This window comes from Zonotrichia albicollis, chromosome 6, assembly GCF_047830755.1.
Source record: "Zonotrichia albicollis isolate bZonAlb1 chromosome 6, bZonAlb1.hap1, whole genome shotgun sequence".
Lineage (NCBI taxonomy): Eukaryota > Metazoa > Chordata > Aves > Passeriformes > Passerellidae > Zonotrichia > Zonotrichia albicollis.
In genome coordinates, this window is record NC_133824.1 from 36,820,676 (window position 1) to 36,840,783 (window position 20,108).

At 48.0% G+C, this 20,108-nt stretch overlaps 2 protein-coding genes across 2 annotated transcripts in view; one reads left to right on the forward strand and one right to left on the reverse strand.

Moving 5' to 3' along the window:
- Nucleotides 1-1,409: 1,409 nt before the first annotated feature.
- On the reverse strand, nt 1,410-3,870 carry FJX1 (four-jointed box kinase 1). The gene has a single exon (XM_005480153.4). The coding sequence runs from the start codon at nt 3,659-3,661 to the stop codon at nt 2,381-2,383; it is 1,281 nt and encodes a 426-aa protein (XP_005480210.1). The 5' UTR covers nt 3,662-3,870; the 3' UTR covers nt 1,410-2,380.
- A 633-nt stretch (nt 3,871-4,503) lies between these two features.
- PAMR1 (peptidase domain containing associated with muscle regeneration 1) overlaps nt 4,504-20,108 on the forward strand; it is an 86,446-nt gene continuing 70,841 nt past the window's right edge. Inside the window, exon 1 of the mRNA XM_074543218.1 lies at nt 4,504-5,681. The gene's annotated coding sequence lies outside the window, so the exon portion shown is untranslated. The remainder of the gene's footprint in view (nt 5,682-20,108) is intronic.

A 20,108-nucleotide genomic window follows, 5' to 3' on the forward strand; every position in this document is an offset into this window, starting at 1 on the left:
ACAGCAGTTTGCTCTTCACAGTGGTTTAAAATGTATGCCAGCAGTTTATTATTTAAATATATTTTCATGAGGTGAATGTGACAGAAACTGCTGCATTCCAGTTACAAAGCAATGCTAAAGAAGAATTAAGAATTACAGTTAAGTTGTGTATTATCATGTAAATGACAAGGGAATGTCACATGGGATTCTGTGCATTGTTCCTAGAGATAAATGCAGTGAACTATAAATACAAGTTCAATAGAGAGCCTTGACAGTTCAGCAGCTGAATGAAAGCTAGTCTTGCAAGCTGCTGGGACATTTTGAAATAAATACTCATACACAAAGATGCACTATCTAACATTTCTAATTAATCAACCATTATTTTTGTTTGTAAAACTGTTGTCTTATTAAAAAACTACCCCCAACCCCCCCAACAACACTCATGGCCAAGGAAAATTGTATTTATGTGAAGTTTAATCTAAATAATGAATATTAATAGACCAAAGACCTCCTGCAGGTCGGAATGCACATCCCTCCCTGAGTTCAAGGGAGGGTTAGTGCTCAACAATGACAACAGCACTTACTTGCACAGCAGCCACTGGGGCATGCTGCTGCCTTAATCAAGAGCTGCCTGTCCAGATGTAGAAGAGATTATGCTGCTGTTTGTTTATACTAGGATATATACTGGCATTTGGGGTCTAAAAAGGATTAGTTTATCCTTTGTCCTTATTCTGGCGTTATTTCAAGCCATACAATGACCTCTTCTATAAATACTGGTACATTTAAAAAAGCAAGAGACGCCAATATTTTATTTTGTACATCCACTGCTACTACTTTGCCCTAGAACAGAACTTCTGTAGGGAAAAAATCCCCCACCAACTACTTCAGCATGATTAAAAAACTTTCCTGTTCTTCAGTTCTGCCTCAATCTCTTTATTACAAAGATAACCAAAATGGGAAGACAGTATGAACACCACTGAAAGCAACTGCCATCCCTGGACAGACCTCTGGACAGGTGACATGACCTATGCCAGGTTGGTATCCAGGCCCAGCACCCAAAAAGGCTGAGAGCAGCTAGCCCTCACCTGCTCTGTCAGCTTGCTGAAGCTAACTGCTTCAGTTATCTCGAGGTTAGCCCAGGCACTCCATTTCAGGCTTTGAAAACCAGATAAATGTCTATTCAGCCGAAGCACTCACACTGCTTTAGCCACTCCAAGAGCTTTTCCCCTTTCAGGGACACCTAGGAATGAGAGTAGTGTTTGAAAGCTTAACTCTACCACTCCTTGCCTCAGAGGGAATGAGTAAAAGTTCATTCTGTTCAGTGGAGTGACAAGCTGTGAAGTGGTGACCTCCATCAGCGAGCAGGAAAGACCGAGGAGATGCATGCTTCCCTGACAAAGCTCAGGCAAACATCCAGGCCACAAAAGGCAAAACATTAACACACTTTACTGAAATATCAGTTTCTTTAGTATGTTACAGAAAAGTTTATGAACATATACAATGTACATAAAAGGCAGACTTTGTAAAATAAAAAGGTCTTCTATAAAAAAAATATTAAAAAGTCAAAGTAAAGTGCATGAAACAGTTTTTCCTCCACTTTAACGATTGTGTCAAAGTCTTAGCACATAGCAGTATTTTTTAAAAATGGGAGATCTTCTTGTGCCACCCATTAGTCAGTTACTTTACTGGTGAGATGAGATTATTAAGATTACAAGCAAACCCTTAAAAATCAGAGCAGTTTAACCCAATGAATCCACAAAAAAACTAAGAATATGGGCTTCCTATACACTTCTCATCAACAAGATTTAACAATCAGTGGAAAGGTTCACTGTCGTTAAAGAAAACTGGTAGGAAACAAGTTTCATAAATAGGGCAGTTTCGCTAGTTGGGGGCTCCCCTATTGTGCAATCAGTTCTTGGTCTATGAACATCAACATTCATACTTAAATATGCCGTTGCAAAAGGAGTAATACATAAAAAAATTTCTGCCTGCCTTCGTTGGAAGGAAACAAGTTACTCGACCCCAATCCAGACAAAAGACGACTGCTTTCCTATGGGGTCTCTTATGAGGGCGAGTGCACGAACAGAGTTAAGGAACTGAAGATGCTGAACCCTCTCATTTTTCCAACTCTGGGGGCAGAGTCCTGGAGTGGAACTGGGCAGTAATTATAGCGATTGCGTTCTGCATCCTCAGAGTTCTTGCCAAAGCGAATCGATCGCTCCTCGGCAGCCCCGGCAGGCAGGTAGCCTATCACTTCCCCCGTCCCCGGCAGCCGCAGTGACTGCGGGGCACCGAGGTGGCAGCCTGGGTCAGCTCCGGCCCGCGGCCGCTGCCGGGCCAAGTCCGCCTCGCTGCCCTGGAGCGGAGGAAAGCAAGCGGGAGCGCGGCGGCCCCGGGGCGCTCAGAGCACGGCGGCCTGGGCGCGGCAGTGGGCGATGTGCCGGTGAACGAAGTCGACGCGGGCCTGCAGGAGCTCGGCCTGGCGCTCGGAGAGGAAGCCGAGGCGCGCCCAGAGCGGCTCCCGCGCCCGGTAGCGGCGGCGCAGCTCGGCGGCGGCGCTGCGGCGGCGGTGCAGCTCGGCCACGCGGCGGGCCGTGCCCTCGCGGAACACGCACACAGAGCGCAGCAGCGGCTCGTTGTAGGGGTCCCACATGGAGAGGAGGCGGTAGCCGTGCACCAGCCCCGCCTCGTTGTCCATGAAGACGAGCCCGCCGTCGGGGGCGCGGAGCAGGTTGCTGGTGGCGCGGCGCATCACCCGCGGGTCCCACTGCAGGCTGAAGAGGTTGCTGACCAGGCGGTCGAAGTTGGCCGTCAGGTAGTCGAAGAGGATCAGATCGCTCCACTGCACCAGCTCCACCAGCTGCGACGGCGACAGCCCGACCAGCTCCCCCGCCGACAGGGGCTGCAGCCGCCGGCCGGCGCCCGCCTCGGCGCCCCAGGGCGCGGGGGCCACCACGGCGGTGAGATTGTCCACCCAGCGGGTCAGGCTGACCACGGCGCCCTCGGCCCAGTGCGAGCCGCGCAGCTCCTCGCGCACCGGCTCCCACTGCCGCCCGCGGGCTTCCACCAGGGCGAGGGCCATGGGCGGCAGCCGCTCCTGCATGCCCAGCACCCCGGCCAGGTGATACGAGAGCGCCTCGCCCTGGATCTGCTCCGGATTGATGCCGTAGCGGACGCAGGCGCGGCTCCCGTCCGACAGCCGCGCCAGCCGGTTGGAGCTGCGCCCGCAGCCGCCCCGCTCCAGCGAGGCCACGCGGGCTGCGCGGGCGGCCGCCAGCCACGCCGCCGCCTCCTCCGCCGCGAAGCCCGGCGGCACCTGCTCCTCCAGCTCGCGGCTCCAGAAGATGCCCCGCTCCACCGGAGAGGCGGCGTCGGCCGGCGGCTGCGAGTCTGTCACAGCGAGCCGCTCCTCACCGTCCCGCTCCTCCCGGTCCGTCGCCGCCGCCGGCACCGCCAGCAGCGTCCGAAAAGTTTTCTGCCCGCCGCCGCCGGACTCGCCCCGCACCGGCGAGGAGCGCCCCCAGCCCCATCGCCCCGGGGACTGCCCGGCGGGCGGGCGCGGCTCCGGCAGCGCCGCCGCCTCCCGCCGCAGTAGCACCGTCCAGAGCCCCGGCAGGGCGCCCAGCAGCAGCAGCCCCAGCACGGGCAGGGGGCCCGGCGCGGCCCGCCTCGCCCGCTTCATCCTCACGCCGCTTCACGCCGCTACCGCGGGACGCGGCGGCGGTGCAGCCCCGCCGCTCGGCCGCTCAGCGCAGCTCTGGCGCATGGCCGCGGGCCGGATCTGCCGCCCGGGCAGCGGCGACGGGAGCAGGCGAGCCCCGGCGGCTGCCCCACGCCGTGTGCGCCCGGCTCCGCCGGCGGCCGGGAGACACGGGCACCGCACCACGTGGGGGAGCCGGGGGGGCGCGCCCGGCCCGCCCCGTCTCCCGGCGTGGCCCTCCGCTTAAAACGGCGATGGCCCGCGCGGCGGGGGTGGCGGTCCCACACGCGGCGGAGAGCCCCGTCGAGGAGGCGGGAGGGTCGCGGATGGCGTGGGAGCCGAGCCAGGCGCCCGCCCACGGCAACGGAGAGCGCTGCGGCGCGGGCGCTTGGCCCGCCGGTTCCTCCCCGCCGCTGCAGGCAGCACAAAGGAGCCTGCACACCGAGGGAGGAAAGCGGGGAGGGGGAAGGGGAAGGCGGTACGCACGCCAGCGGGGCCGCCCCCCGCGCTGGTGCTCGGGCGGCCGCGGAGCCCCGGGCACGACCGCGCCGCCTCCCGCCCACGGCCGCTCGGCAGGGTCGCGCCGCGGTCAGCGGCAGAGCGGCACCCTCCGCTCCATCGCCCCTCAGCCCCGGCCCGGTCCTCGGCGCCGCGCGGGGGCCGGGAGCCGGCAGGTGGTTGCACAAAGGGATCGCTGCAAACACGAGCACCGCGCACCGGTGCACGCCCGGACAGACACCTGTCCCCCGGCCGTGGAACCGGACCCATCCGCACAGCGCTGCGTGATGCCGGCGCTCCCTGCCGGGGGCCGCCGGTGACCGTGGGCGAGGCGCGGTGGTGAGACCCCACGGAGCATCACCTGTTCTTCCCGCTTCGGCGGGGGCCCGCCTGCACGGAGGGCAGCGCCCTTCGCGTCCTTTGACGCCGGGATGTGCGCAGAGCTCGAGCACCAGGTGTGTCACGGACCACCTTTTCCTGGCATTTTAACCCTTTTGAGAGGGGTTAACCCCCCTCGCGGGATATCCTGCCAGAGGGAGCGACAGACAGCCTTTCTTTTCAAGTTGTGTCTCTGTGAGGTGTTTAGAAGAGTAGCTATTTTTCTATTCCCCATTTCAATTTTTCTGCCTTCTCGTGGCAAAGATGCTTAGCTCTGCTCTTTCAGTATTTAACTGGGCACCTCTCTTGCAAAGGACAAGTTTGTGAGCAGAATGAGATTGAACACCTCTCCCTTCTGCTATCATTGCCGTGGCTATCCTCCAAAGTAGTTATTGAAGTTGGATCAGTGCAGCAAAACCACTGCACGCAGAATCTTAACTACTGCAAAAGAAAAAAAATCCCTTTCTTGTTTCTTGAACTCTTTCTGCTCTCCTGAGGTATCATAACAACTCCGTTTTCCAGCCACACTCCAGTGTTCCAGGTTGGATGGAATACAGTTTATTTTCTTTTAATATAAGTATTAGGGAACTCTGTTTTTCACAATTTTGTTAAAAACGTTCAAACTCACCTAACACACCTTAGCAACCCACAGATACACACACAGTTATACACAAAAAAACCCCAAAACAAAACAAAAATTTTAAAATACCTAAAAAAAAAAAAAAAAACAACCCAAAACCACCACAAACAACGCAAAGAAAAGGGGGGGAAATGAGAAGTCGAATTCGCTGTCTTTTTTCCCTGTGTTCTGTCTCAAACTCGCGGGCGGAGCGCAGCGGGCGCTCCCCGGCGCTCGGTGCGGCCGCGGCCATGTGGCACCAGCACCTCCTGCCGCTCCCGGCTCCGCGCTGCAGCCGCCGGCCGCACCGCCTGCACGGGCACGGTGATAGAAAGAGATAGATACTCGCCAGCCTGGCGCCCCTCAAAGGCCATACAAGCTGTCAAACATTCCTCTTGCTACCCAAGAATTCAGGTCCCGAGCTGCTCCCACCATGAAGCCCTATTGCCAGATGACGCTTTACATTTTCGCCCTTTGAAGCCACAGGAGCTGCGCGGTGAGCGCCAGGTAAGCGATTTGGAGCTGGTGATTGTTACACTTCACAGTGGTCGATGAGAACAGTGCCGGCGCTCTGAGCAGGAGGCTTTTATCCAACAGTATTTTTACCCAAGAAATGACACAGAATTGCCTCTGTTCGCTGCCACTTTCCAGCTCGAAATAGGTTTAAGAAAACTCCTAGCTCGCTGGAAAATTATTGAAAGCAAAAAACTAATTTTATACCAACGTAGGTTGGACACGTATTTTGCGTTATATGAATTTGTGTTTCTTTCAGGTGAATTATGCTTCTAGTGAGCATCCAGCTGCCAGTGTCTGCACTGGGATTTCTCCCCAGAGAAGAACCATTGCCATGGATAAGGACACTAGATTTCCTGTTATTAAGGCGGACATAACCTCCAAGTTATGCATGACATTAATTTCAATTACAGCTTGCCTCTTGTAAGTTAGGCAGTTAATCAACAGGCTATACTGTGACTACACCCTTAAATCAATAGCTGGGAAAACATCTCTTCCCCCAAATACTCTGCCTCCTCACTGCACTCTTTGAAAGGAGTATAGCCAGAGTTTGGCTGAGCCAGCCCTCTGGCTAATAATCCTGCCTACAAGCTGCAACATTTTTAAAACCAGACAATTGGTAGAGGGTTAAACATCAGCCAAACTGTTCCATTTACAGCATGTTAAGCATTCCTGAAACTGTGATCACCGATATATTTGGGTCAATCAGATGTCTTGTTAGTGCTTTGCAGACATTGCAATGAGCAGCTCAGAGATAAAGGAGAAAGTCTCCAGGCTTCACAGCCCTATGCTGGGGAAGGGAGTGCTGGCTACTGTCCAGACCCAGAATCCTAGCAAGAGAAAAGATAACAAAATAATTTTGGCTTCCCCACGTTGTTTCTTATATTAACTTGATTTTAGCTGCCTGGCAAAGCTAGGCTCACAGAATACCTGACTGCTGGTGTTTCACACTGTTTTTAGTCTAGTGAAGGTTTTATTCTGCTCATTCTCTTCCTGGCACCCTAGTATCCACCTTCTCAGTAATGTGGAGTGTCTGTCATTGCAGACAGCAATTCCTCCCAATAAAGGCAGAAGAAACAGGAACTGAACAGAGACATGAGGATTTCTCCCCTACAGTGAAAATTATTTTGTGTTCAAGACAAATGCCAAACTCTAATGGGCTTTGATAGGATTAGGATCATGGGAAAGCAGATGGAGACTATTTTTCTGGACACTGTATCTGTGCTGGAGCTGAGTGGCCCTGCTTCTGCTAACAGTCTCTGCTTGGCAAGGAAGCTGGCAAACCAGGCACAGAGTGAGTCTCCATTGCACCAGATCCTGAAAGTATTAGCACCTCCAAAGCACTCAGAGGTGCACCAGTGCTCTCCAGGGCAGGAGGAGCCTCCTCCATGGCTGGAGCTGTGGCTGACAGAGGGGATGCATCTGTAGCCTGCTGCAGGGAGGGGGTGGATCTGTAGCCTGCTGCAGGGAGGACTGTTCAGCCATGAGCAGGCATCCTCTGGCTCAGGCGAGTTCTGGCCTGTGCTAACATTGCATATCTTTGAGTGATACTCTCCTACAGCTCAAGGCTTCAGTACAACGCCTCCGCCCCCACATTGCAGAGGCATTGCATGGAAGTTATTTCCCAGCACAGACCTTTTTGGACTACCAAAATTAGTCAGTCCCCTCCAGTAATTCCCAGGCTCATGAAATTCTTTCTTCCTTCACTGAGTACTGACAGACACTTTCTATTCAACATTGGTTTTACTGCATACCCAAAGCCACACCTAACATATCTCAATGCCAAGTTATCAATTCTGGTGACTGCCACATCAACCACAGCAGGGCTGTGAGCTCCTTTCCTGGAGACTGCAGGGGTTGAGCCTGAGCCATTGCTTCATGGGGATCTCTCTCACCAGCACAACACATGAAGCCCTTCCTTTATTCTACACTGGGATTCAGGATCCCAGGGTGGGATGGGAATAGAGTCCTTTTATTCTGTTCCTGCACATTTTTTCTACACTTCATTTTTATACAGCTTGATCCCACCTTGAGTACTCCAGCTCTATCTGCACTCTTTCTTCTTTATCAGTCAGGTTACCAAACACCTCTATTTCTATCCAGCAGTTCCTCAACTGTGCATGTATAGCTTGTTCCCACCCTGTCTAGCACCTCTGGCTCCTGGCAGTGAGTTGGTGCCAGTGAACTCCCAAACCAGTGAGAGCCATTTCTGAAGGGACCTCTTGAGATTGCTGTTGGGAGAGGGGCACTGAGTGCATGGTACAGTGTGCCTCCACCTGTGGGACTTGGGTCTGCTGCAGACAGGCTGGAGCAAAACCATGCCCCTGCTTCCTCAGTGCTGCACTTTCCTGTCTCTTGACATTTCCTCTCTTTGCATTTTGAGTCGCTGGGTTAGGGTGAATGTGGGTATCAGGAGCTTCCATCAGGGCAGTATCTACTCTCCCCACCCCAGTAACCTGCACTTGATTTGCAGGGCTCGTTTTTTGCTGCAGGCTCAGATCCTCTTGCCCGTATAGTCTGTGTGTTTCAATTATTCCTGTTGCAAGGAAGTTACTTAGACTAGCTGGCTAGGGGTGAAGAGTTGTGCCTGGAAAGCCACCTACAGCAGGCTGTTGGGGTTATCTTCAAACACTTCTAGTGCCAATACAGCTTGTTTCTCCTGCAGAAAGGTGGGGAGTTTGGAATAAACCATACAGGCAACAAGTTAGTGTGCAAAAAGCTGCTTAGTGTCACTGTAGGTTATTCTCACACTGGGAGTGCTTGGTACAAACCTATCAGCAGCACAGCCCATGTGTATGCCTGACCGGCTCTGTCAAGGTGGATTTGTATTTCTCAGCCTAAAAAATGCATCCCTCATGATGAGATATTCCAACAACTGAAGGGCAAGATTTTCAGCTGGCTATGACTGGGGGAGGGCTGAAGAAGTTAAGGTGCTCTGCATTTCATGTCAGGGAGGTGTACTTTAGAGATGTTACCCTGAAGGCGTTTTGGCAATTTCTGGAAGTATTTACAAACTTGTCTCAGCCTGGAATAGAGAAATGTGGAAGCTTTACTGGTGCTTTGACTCTGTTGTTGATTTCAGAGAAAAGCTCTCAGATATATGGGGACTATATATTTTTGTTTTGTTTTGCTTTGCTTCGTTTGATTTTGTTTTGGTTTTTTGTGGACTTTTTTTCAATCTGATGTACCATGCAGAATATGAAGCTAGGCAATTTCTGTACATAGAATGGAACCTATCTCCCCTGTGCTCTGGGACTCTCTGTTTTTAATATCAAAGCAATAAATGAGTAAGTGCTTGAGCTCTTGTGCCTGGCTCTTGAAAGTGTTCATAAGAATTGTCAGGTGCCTGATGATGCAGTCTTTTAGGGGATATTTTCTCATCCCCATTAAAAGTGAGCAGAAAAGATGGAAAGACATTTGTGTTATGTTCAGACTGACATTCTCAGGGTCTCCAGCAAGCAGACTCTGTAGAGCTGTCATGAAAGAAATAAATTGAATTGATAGGTCAGCAGCATCCATTATACAAATACAACTCAGCCTCTCCAGACAGCTGATGATTAAGCTGGGAGCATTTTTCATGTGAGCAACATCAGGCATGATGGTCTTGCTTTTCATGGCTTGGGGGGAAATCCTTGGCTGATCTGAACTGGCAAAGCAGCACAGTGGTGAGCTGCTCACTGAAACTCTCAGCATGCACATTACAACAGTTCTGGGAGATCACCACTCACCCTCAAATACAGTCCATTCTAGAGGGAAACATTAGCCATTTGTGTCTGTTAAAAAATATACCTTTTTTTGAGATCAGGAGGTAAAGAGGTTCAAGACCTCTTGAAGTGAAACTGCTGAGGTGATTTAGGGAGAGAAAAGGTAATTACCCTATGAGAGGATAAATGACACATTAGGTAACAGCCTCTGCTTTCAAGCAGGGTGTCCTGAAAGCTAAGACACCATGGCCTACAATATTTATGTCAGTTATATCAGTAAGTTTTCTTCTCTCCTCCTTCAGGCTGCCAAAACATGTGAGTGAAGAATATTGTTCAATACAGATCTATTATTCAATACAGTAATTCTAGGAGCCTGCCCTGTTGTAGCAGAATAGAACAGAGAGGAGAACTCCAAATTTACTGTCTTTCCAGAAGAGAGAAGGTCAAACCACCTTGATAATAGCCCATGGTCCTTCTTTCCTCCTGAGCCTTCCTGCAAAGCCATGAGATTTTATGATTTTATGTGGAGAAGTATGCATGGTTTGGAAAGGTATTGTTTTTAGATAGAGAGCCTCTATCACCTTCTGTGCCAGGGGTTAAATACCATCACTATTAAAAATATCATCATTTTAATGTGTTCTCCAGGCATTTAGCTCTGTGATGGGCCCAGTTAAAAAATGAAGTGGACCAGACTTGACTAGAAAAATAAGGTCTAAAGGTAGAGTTACTGTTGTCACAGAAAGGAAAAAAAAAAGGTCATAACATTCAGCTTCTACTGCAAAAATACACCCAGGACGCTTCTTAAAATTTTCATCAAGTCCTAAAAAACTGCAGCTTTTCCACTGCCAGTGAAACTGTTCTAATAAGTCTTAAGGTAAAACCCCCAGCTGTGCCAGTGGAAATCCAGATGTTCAGTTGTCTCTAAGTGAAACAGAGAAAAGGACCAGCTTAAACAGCAAACTGAGTTTCCACCCCCCTAATACCTTCTCTCTCATGTGTTGCCTGGAGACGCAGCTGGGTTCTTTCCAAGGCCAGAGGACCCTCTTTGGCTGCCAAGAGCACTGAAGGGGGAAGACACAGACAAAAGAAATGTACGAATTCCTTGGACATTTGCTTTTCTTCCCCCAGCCTCTCTCCTCCTTGAAGGTATCCTCTGCCCCTACACGCAGCTGCCAGGTGAGGCAGTAAGGAATTTGGAGCAGTGTCCCAGTCCCTCTCCTTTGGCCCACAGGAAGTCTCACACTGTGCCTGCATGGTGCAGGGTTTATCTGCTCTCTCTGCCTCTTACCCACACAGGCATTGGAGGGAGCCCAGAGCTTGTCCTTAGGGGCATCCCTAAGGCAGTGAGAGCTGTGCAGCAGGCAGGGTACACATCAACATGTGCAGCATCCTGAAGGATACAGGATACAACCTCTAGGCACATGTGGGGAGCAGCCCTGCCTCTGGGACAGGTACAATTCCATCTCACATGACAGTATAGTCTTTTGCATCAGGCCACACAGAGGCTCACTCCTCTCTCATGAGGCTCTTCCTTTTCCACATTCTCTAGGGTTTTATTTTATTCAATTTTAAGTGACTCAGACGATGAGATTTCCACTCCTCCTTGCTCTATCCAGCAGATGTCTCTGCTGGAAGCCCTGACTGGCTGCAATACCTATTGTAATAGCTGTTCTACACATTCCTGCTGTTGGGAATGAGTTATTGACTGACACTTACAGACTTCAAACAAGAGTAAGGTCTATCTCTTACTGCTCTCCCATGTGGCAGGTTGATGAAGTCACAACACAGCTCAGGAGTGATCAAAAGAGACTTCAGAGCCTTGGGACAGATAAAGGAATATGGAGCAGAGATGATCTTCTCACCTATCTTTCCACTTGCAAGCAGTGACTTTGGAAGAAACAGATGGGGTCAGTTTATTAAATACATGGCTCTAGGGCTGGTGTCACCACCAAAACCTTGGTGATCTTGACAGGGCAATAGCCTACATAGCACCTGGCATCAGGTGGGATTCATTGTTCTCAAAGCAGGAGGAGTGTCTTCACTCAGGAGCTGCTGGGGTTCAGTGGCAGAGCTTTAAACCAGACTTGTAGAAGGAGAGGAATAATGCCAGCCTTGCCTGTGACAAGCTGTGGGATGAAACACCAAAGTTAGAGAGATGGGGACCTAGTGAGAGCCCTCAGCTGGTCACTTTGAGACATCCTGGCTACAGATCAAACCTGAGCAATGCAGTTGGCATGCCTGAGGGATGGGATGTATCCAGAGGGACCGGGACAAGAATTGGGCCGATGGGAAACTCATGAGGCTCAACAAAGCCAAGTACAAAGTGCTACACCTGGATCAGGGCAACCCCCAACATCCACACAGGCTGGGGGATGAACAGATTGAGAGTAGCCCTGCCAGGAAGGACCTGGGCATGCTGGTGGATGAGACCCTGGATATAAGAAGACATCTTCAGCTCAGAAAGCCAATCATGTCCTGGGCTGCATCAAAAGAACCATGGCCATCAGGTCAAGAGAGGTGATGCTGCCTCTCTACTCTTATGAAACCCCCCATCAAATGCCATGTCCAGCTCTGGGGTCTTTGTCACAGTAAAAACATGGACCTGTTGGAGAGTCCTGAGAAGGAACATGAAGATCATTGGATTTCCCATTGTGAAGATGGGCTGAGACAGAAATTGGGATTGTTCAGTCTGGAGAAGAGAAGGTGCTGGGGTGACCTTGTTGTGGGCCTTCAGTAGCTGAAGGGGGCCTATGAGGAAGCTGGAGAGGGACTTTTTGCAAGGGTGTGTACTGATAGGACAAGGGGAAATGGCTTTAAACTGAAAGTGGGTAGGTTTAGATTGGAAAAAAAAAAAGAAATACTTTACTGTGAGGATGGATCACCCAAAGGCACAGGAAGGGGTCACCCAAAGAAACTGTGGCTGGCCCATTCCCAAAATTGTTCAAGGCTAGGTTGGATGTGGTCCAGTTGCATTAATGATGCTCCAATCAGGAGCCCAGGTTCAGTTCTTAGCACACTTTCATGATTAGCCTAAATTAGGGCTCAAGTGGCCTAATGGGTTTGTGTCTCTGCAGCTTCAGAGATGCATACACCACTGCTCATTGGGCAGTGGAGGTGTTCCTTGTCAGGACTCTTACGTCTGACAGGGTGTGAAGCAGAAATCAAACCACACACACATGCATACATCTGAGTCATGAATGTGACCCAGTTTTGAAGGTCCAAGCTCATGATTTTTCTGTGATTAGGGTTGGTGACATTGAGAATTTTCCCCATTGCACCCTCTGCATCTGAGTGTGACCATTCAAAATTCTAAGCCTGATTAACATTCAATAAATGTCTTATTGGTTACATATTTACTTATCTGGTATTTATGTGGCATTCTCTCAGGGAATAAATAAAAGGTCAGAAGCAAGCAATATTTATTGCATGCAATTTGAAAGCAACTCTGAAAGGACCCTTCTAATTTTAAGGACTACACTCAGGAACTAGATCTGCCCTATATCTAAGTGTCACGAACATTTTTATATTCAATGAACTTTATTAAAAATACCATTGTGCTTTTTTTTGAATCAAAATGTATTTTAACTGAATGAAATCCAGTTTACCTACAAACAGGAAAGCCTCTCAGTTACTGCATAACTTAAGTGGCCCAAAGCAGTACTTGAGGTTCTTGAAGCTGCAAAGTCTGTGGCTGCTGCCAAACAGCACAGCAGGAAGAGTCTGAGTGGCTGGAGCTCTGGGCTGTAAAACTGCAAGATAAGGATAATTTATAGTTCTGCTGTAGCTGGGCTGCATGCCTTCCATGTGCTCTGTAGGATAAGCCACCTCCACCTTGCTGGGCAAAGAGGGGCTGCTTGTCCTGCTCCAGAACCTGGAGGCAGGCTCAGGAATCCTGGCAGCCAATTTATGGGCAGTGTAAGAAGCTCCATGTAGTGCACACCACGTGCTGCACAAAATGTGCCTTACACCAGGAACAATGAAATGCAAAAGCGGGAGTCTCTCCCTTAACCTTTCTTCCATCCAAGAGCTTGGCAAGACAGTGGATGTAGGTGTTTGTTTCTACAGCTGGCCCTGTGCATTTCCCCTCTGCAACAGTGGTGAGACATTTCGCTAGTCAGTGGTTGGTTTCTCCACTTGCAGAATGGGATGCTGTGGAGATCAGTTACTTGATAATATCTAATGAGGTCTTTGAGTTCTCCTTGAGAGCTAGAAATTGCTGGTGGACACCAAGACAGTCAATGCAGCAGAATTTTGCTATACACTGTCATTTCACATAACTTCAGGTTTATATAGATCTGTGTCCTTCTCACTGGTCTCAAACTAAAGATTGCAAAAAGCCAGAAATTTTGATGGATAAATGAATTTCACTATCTTCCAGACCAGCTACAGTTCTTTCAGTTTTCATCTTTACCCAGTCCACCATTTCATCCCATTTGAACTTCTCCAGTATGTGGGTGGAGAGGAAGAGCAGAACAGACATAACAGAGAAAAATCTTCTTTCCTCTGGGAAGCTGACCAACATTTTTGTTTTAATTTAGCCTAGTTTCCTTGTGAGTGACTTTCTGCCTAGCTGTTGAACTTTCTGTAAACAGTTTAGTGAGAGTCATAAAACAAATCCCTCAAAGAAAAGAAAAATAAACACAGTCATGAGTTACTGAAGTGAACTCTTCTCTCTTCCTCCTGCTCTTTGTTAGGCATCACAGAGCTGTTTTTCAACTTAGTCACTAGAAAACAGACCAGGGAGATAAGAGAACACAGAACAAACAAACAAATGCATCATACAGAAAATGTGTGTATAAAAAATATACTACTTTATATAGTATATATATAAATATATATATATATTATAATTTTTAAGCTTTGAGATAGATTTGAATAGACATCTGAACTTCCTCAGATATGGAGTGACAGTAGAAATGGACATTAAAGTAATCTGTCCCAGAAGAAGTGACAAATTGGTGGTAGAGAGGAGCTGAGCTGGCTCTGGGCTGGACAAACGACTGCATGGGCCCATGTGCTGTGTCAGCTCCTCTGTTCAGATCACCAGGACCCACCTGTATCCCACACTGCCTTCCAGTCCTTACCTTAAAATGGTCTTTAAGTTTGGCTTTGGGATGTTGAAACCACTGAGGCAGACACAGGCATTGCAGGTCCCTTCACAAAGTCCACACCAGAGTCTATTATTCTGGAGCAGAACTAAGTGTAAGGAAATGCATTGCACTTCTCTAGTTGCCTTTTTACAGCTTTCTCAAATTAAGCACCAACAAGGGGCAGTGTGGCTTGGTAGGGGTCACATCACCATGATCCTGCTCCACACTCTGTGCTGCTGTGTTATGCCAGTGTATGGCCAGGCAAGCTGAAGCAATTGTCTGAAATTACTTTTGGTGCTCTCTCTCTGCCTGCTAGAACAAAGGACAAGGACAAAGCCTGTGTAAAGACCTTGGACCTTCCTTCTGTATATCCTCTCATCAGGAGCTGCAGCACTCAGGAGCCCACACAAGGACTTTGAGAACTTCCTGCCTCCTGCTGCCAAAACCAAAGAAAGCACAATATTTACTAAACGAAATATGCAATGTGAGGATGATGCTCAGGCCCTGATTTAGACTACAGCTGTGACATGCTCAGATGAGCTCATGTTAAGAATTCTGCCTGGGAAACAAAATAATATTTAATGTGCAACACCCATCTTATTTGCTTTATTATCTTCAAACATCAAGGTTGAATCTGCTCATGGTCAAATGCTCTGAAATGTCAAAAATTGTTTAGATGCTGACAGTGGATCACCAGGAATCTCTATTTAAACACAAGTTATTCCATGATTTGTTGTTTTTAGTAGGGCTTGATGGTCTGAATACCAACATAGCAGTAAACAGCCCAGCTCTTTCAAAACTTGTCTCTATGAGAACTTTTTCCCCACCTTGAATGAGGAAGTCTTGCATCCAAGTAATTCATGAAGATATTGAGGAGCACACAGGGCCAAGGATGGAGCCCTGTGGAACCCCACTGGTGACAGATCATCATCTGATGTCCCCTCATTCTCTATAACCCTTTGTGCCCATCCTGTGAGCTAGCTGCTCACCCATCCCATCACCTGATGTGTTTGTCCAGCTGTGGGCTGGACATTTGTGTTTGTGGCTGTCACTGTCAGTGGGGAAGTCAAAACCACACAATCAAAATCAGTCCTCATGACGAGAGCTGTACAAATTGGGATGTCAGATTTGAGATGAAATGGCAAAAGCCTTCTGTGCACATGTACTCAGCGTCCAGAAGCCAAGGGGAGTCAAGTGCCAGCTGAGATGTTTCTTGGAGCACAGAGCCTTTGACATTCTGTATTCTTGGATGCAGTTGACTGGATGCAGCTGACACAGGAATGCAATTGGCAAAAAGATGACATCATCTGGATCTGGACCTTTAAAATAAAACAGCAGAAGATGAAATCAACCTTTGCTCCAGAAAAGTTGGTAAGAGTTCCCTTCAGGCAGCCTTAGTAGAACAGCTGTGCTATTAAATTTCGAAAATATTTCTGTTGGTGCAAATTCAAACATTGAATTTAGCTTGTGTATTAACTTGGCTGGTGAGGGGGCAATTTGCTGGGTAATTAGGCTGGCTGGCAAGGAGGCTGGAACAAAAAATCATTTTTAGCTTGTCATGTGCAGAAGGGAGCTCAGGGAAGGGAAGATGAATCCACTGCTGCCCCCTGCCAGGGGTAAGTCAGCAGCCCTGTGCTAATAAGAAGCTGAGCTGGGGATTTCCAATGTGCAGTTTCCATAAGTGGTTTTATGTCTCTAATCTTTGTGAGAATCTGCCTGTATGGGTCTTTATTTAGGATCCTTTTTAGGATCTTTATTGAGGATCCTCTTTAGGATCTTTTCAAATCCTCATTAGGATTTTAGATGCAGCTTGAGCCTTCCCCCTCTCAAGCCATGATTTGATTTTCACAATTGCAGTTCTGCTGTGCAGCATCAGACAATATTGCTTGGATGTACATCTTGATTTTGCAAATGTTTTTACATCCCCCTTGGTTTTTACTGCAGGCTCTAATTTGACTTGCCCAGAAATGTGCACATTCTCTGATAGCCAGGGAACCTGGAAAAGGAGAAGATGCAGACCACCTTGCCTGTCAGTCCTTACTAGTTACTTGTGCATCTGGTTGATGGCTCAATGGCTTCACTGTGGATCCTGGCAAACCTAGAGAGACACAGTGATGGGAAATGTTCAGATAACAGAAATCCCAGCCAGAGATTCTTTGTAAAGGTCAGGTATTGTCCACCATTCATTTGCCTGAGCTGCGCAACAAATGGACCTGTAATTCCTGCTCTGCTGCAGACCTGCTTTGTGCTGTGCCTGCCTTATCGGCCTCTGGAAGGGTCTCCACAGGGAAGCCAGAACATTTGCCTGTGCTTTTCCAGAGCAGTGGCTCCTCACTGCTGCAGCAACAAGTTCCTGCACTGTTGCACAGGGCTCTGGCAGCGAGGCCTGGGGATTCCCACAGCTGATCAACATTTTGTGCTTCCCTAACCACGACTTACCCAACTTCTCAGCGTTGCTGCTATTGTTAGCCCTCTTTTCTTTTGGACTCTCAAGACAGTTCAAATGAGACACTTTCACCCTGAGGATTTTACTAGTTTCCCCTTTGCCAGAAACATTCTTTCATGTGCAAAGTTAAAAAAAAAAAAAGGCAAAACACAAAAAGATACTGCTTCAAGAAGTGGTAATAAAAAGAAATCACCTTAGTAATGCCAACAAGCTCTTTATTGAAATTCCTTTCTCTCAGGGGTTTTCCCTGAGCAACATAACCCATGAGTATTCAGGAAATATTCATCTAAAACCACAAAAAACCACAAGTGGGTAGAAACCAGGAAAATTGTTTGCATTTGGCACCACACTTCTTATTTTAATCTCATGAAAAGTCCCAGGACTGAGATTAGATTTTCTTCTCCTTGAAATTCATGAGGGTCAAAAGTAGAATTTGAATGAAAAAGTGTTAAAATTAAAAAAGCACTGTATAAAATGTTATGTTTGCAAAATAATTACTTCCAATTTAATTTAATTTTCCCCATTGCTAAAATTATCTGCATTTTTAATGTAATTTCTCAACACATAGCTAGCATGTACTGCTGCTTCTGATATATTACAATATGACATAATACAGTAGCTAATTAAGCTACTGAAGTAATAAGAATTTTTTCTTATTTTAATGCAATTTAGCGAAATGTATAATGTTAATAATTAGCAATAGCAGTTACTTAGAGCTAGTTAAAACTTAATGCTATATTCCCCAGAGTACTTTATCCTGTTCTTTCAATCTGTAGTGCACTGTGACAGATTGACACATTGTACAGCCCAAATAATTTGAGTGCCAGGATGAGTCAACAGCAATGTTTTGCAGAAAGCAGTGCTAATAATGCTGTAAGAAATAGCTTAATATTGCTGGTGCTTTGTGCTTAGCTCATATCTTCCATCCCTGTACCAGCGGACTCTTTACTAAGGCAATTAAATATCCATTCACTACTTCTGGTTTTCAGATACACAACCAGAGGCTGAGAGCTGAGGTAAGCATATCCCACCCTAAAAATCACCCTGACAAAAGCATCAGGATTGCTGCTGTGCCAGAGGATGGCAAAGGTCCCTTCCTCTCCCTGTCCTTGAAAGGACAGGTAGACCTAGAGACGAGAAATGAGATGAGATGCACAGAGATGTTTGCATCTTCCTTACCTCTCTTATTCACCCTCAGCTGTGCTGCTATTCCTAGACACAGGACCTAAATCTGAGCCACAGGCATTTACATGGCTTGATATTTTTATAGCAACAAAAATGAGTTTCCCTTTAGCCAAAAGTGGCTGGAATCCCAGGTCTGGAATTGTGCTGATGGAGTAATGTCTGGAAGGAAAAAAAAAGGAAATCTCAAACATGGAAACATTAAATGCTATGGCAACCACAGAAGAAACAAGCGGGGCTTAAAGACACAGGCTCAGCATTAATTCAAGCAGTGAGAACTAGAGAGGGGGAAATATCAGCATTTTATAATGCTGTGTTTTATCTCGAGTGAGAAGGTCGGATCCTACACCGAACAGAAGTGTATATCTGCTAGAGGGAGACAGGCAGCATCCTGCTGCAGGCTGCTGGCTTTGCTGAGAATCCCTTCTGGCCACTCAGCTGACATTACATGTGAGTTCTTCTCACATTATCCTTTTTTCCTGAGCCCTCTTTCCAGTCATGTGCTGTAAATACAAAGCATATCTCTGTAATTTGTTAATCCAGGGCTAGGAGTTGGCTGTGCTGCTGCTGCCAAACCATCTGCTCTTGAGTCACGGAGAGATTCCTCCCTTCCCTGAAGAGCAGAGATTTTTCTCCAGTGACATCTGACTTGCTCTGTGCTAATTGACAACTCTGTTGAAAATGATGTATCTGTTCAGGATGTGCTGGGGTTTGTTCCATTTATCCTGGCCCTAGTGACGACACTTCACAGGTCTCCCTTCAACCCCCAAATCCCTGGCAAACAGCTATTTTCCATACATAAACCTCCTGAGTTCTATCCAGAGTAGCCCAAAGGAGGTTTCTCTTGTTTCTTTTATTTCCTTTGTGGATCTGAATCTCTAACCACCATGCCACAGTAGTTTCCAGTAAACATCTGGAGAGAAGAGACAAGAAAAAAGTAGTATGAAATTGCTCAGTGAAAGGCAGGGGCTTTTGAAGTCAGGACACAGGCTTTAGCTCAGCAGATCTGAATTTATTGTGTTTGCACTTCTGCCACAAAACTCCCTTGAGATCCTTGACAAGACATCCCCTTTCATTATGCCTTCAAGCTCTGAAGTGTCTACGTTAGAGAGACCATAACCCATCTGGGCAGGGGTTCTCTCCCTGTGCATGCACAGCATCTGCCATAATGAGGCTTCATCTGGTGAAGCTACTTCCATATAATCACTGGGTGAACTTGCTGTGTAAAGGATTGCCAGGCTGTTCCCTTGCAGCACATTGCACTGCAAAGCTCAGCACCTGGATTTCCAGGCTCCTGTAGCTGCTATCCCCTAATGATGTACGTACAATAAGTTCGAAATGATCTTTGTGAAAAAGACATATTTCCTTATAAAAAATGGATCAGGTTTAACTGTTATTTAATTTTAAAAAATGACATCACAAGACTGCTTCTCAGCATTCAATGGCAATAACACCTGAATCTCAGGCAAGTGAATACATATCTGTTTCTTATTCAGCTGCTCTAAGCATCTCTTTCCCAGACTGGAATTTTCTCCTCCTGTAAGGCGATATTGCATTTCCTCACTGCCCTTGCCCTTACCTCCTGTAAGGCTGTCCCAGGCTGGGAGGATTCTTAAGGAGGAGACATATGGCTTGGACATCTGCTGCTCTGAGGACAGGACAGGCTACTCCCACACAGCAAGGCTGCTGTGAGCTGCAGTGTGCGTGGTGTGAGCTGTGCCTGCGTGTGTGTGTGCAGCCCCCTGCTCAGAGCACAGCAGTGACAGCCACAGCAACCCTGCCCTCCTCAGTGATGCTCCTTCTGTGTCCAGCCTGCTCAGGGGCTGGAGAAAACAACAATCCCCAGGCTGGCAAGAGGGGATGAAGAGTAGCAGCAGCAGCAGCAGTAGAGGGAGAAGATGAAATTTAATGAGTGCTAATTCCTCCCTCAGAAGATCAGACTGAGGAAGCAACTCTTACCTTCAGCATGTTTCCCAGGTCAGGCTAAACATGTGGGACA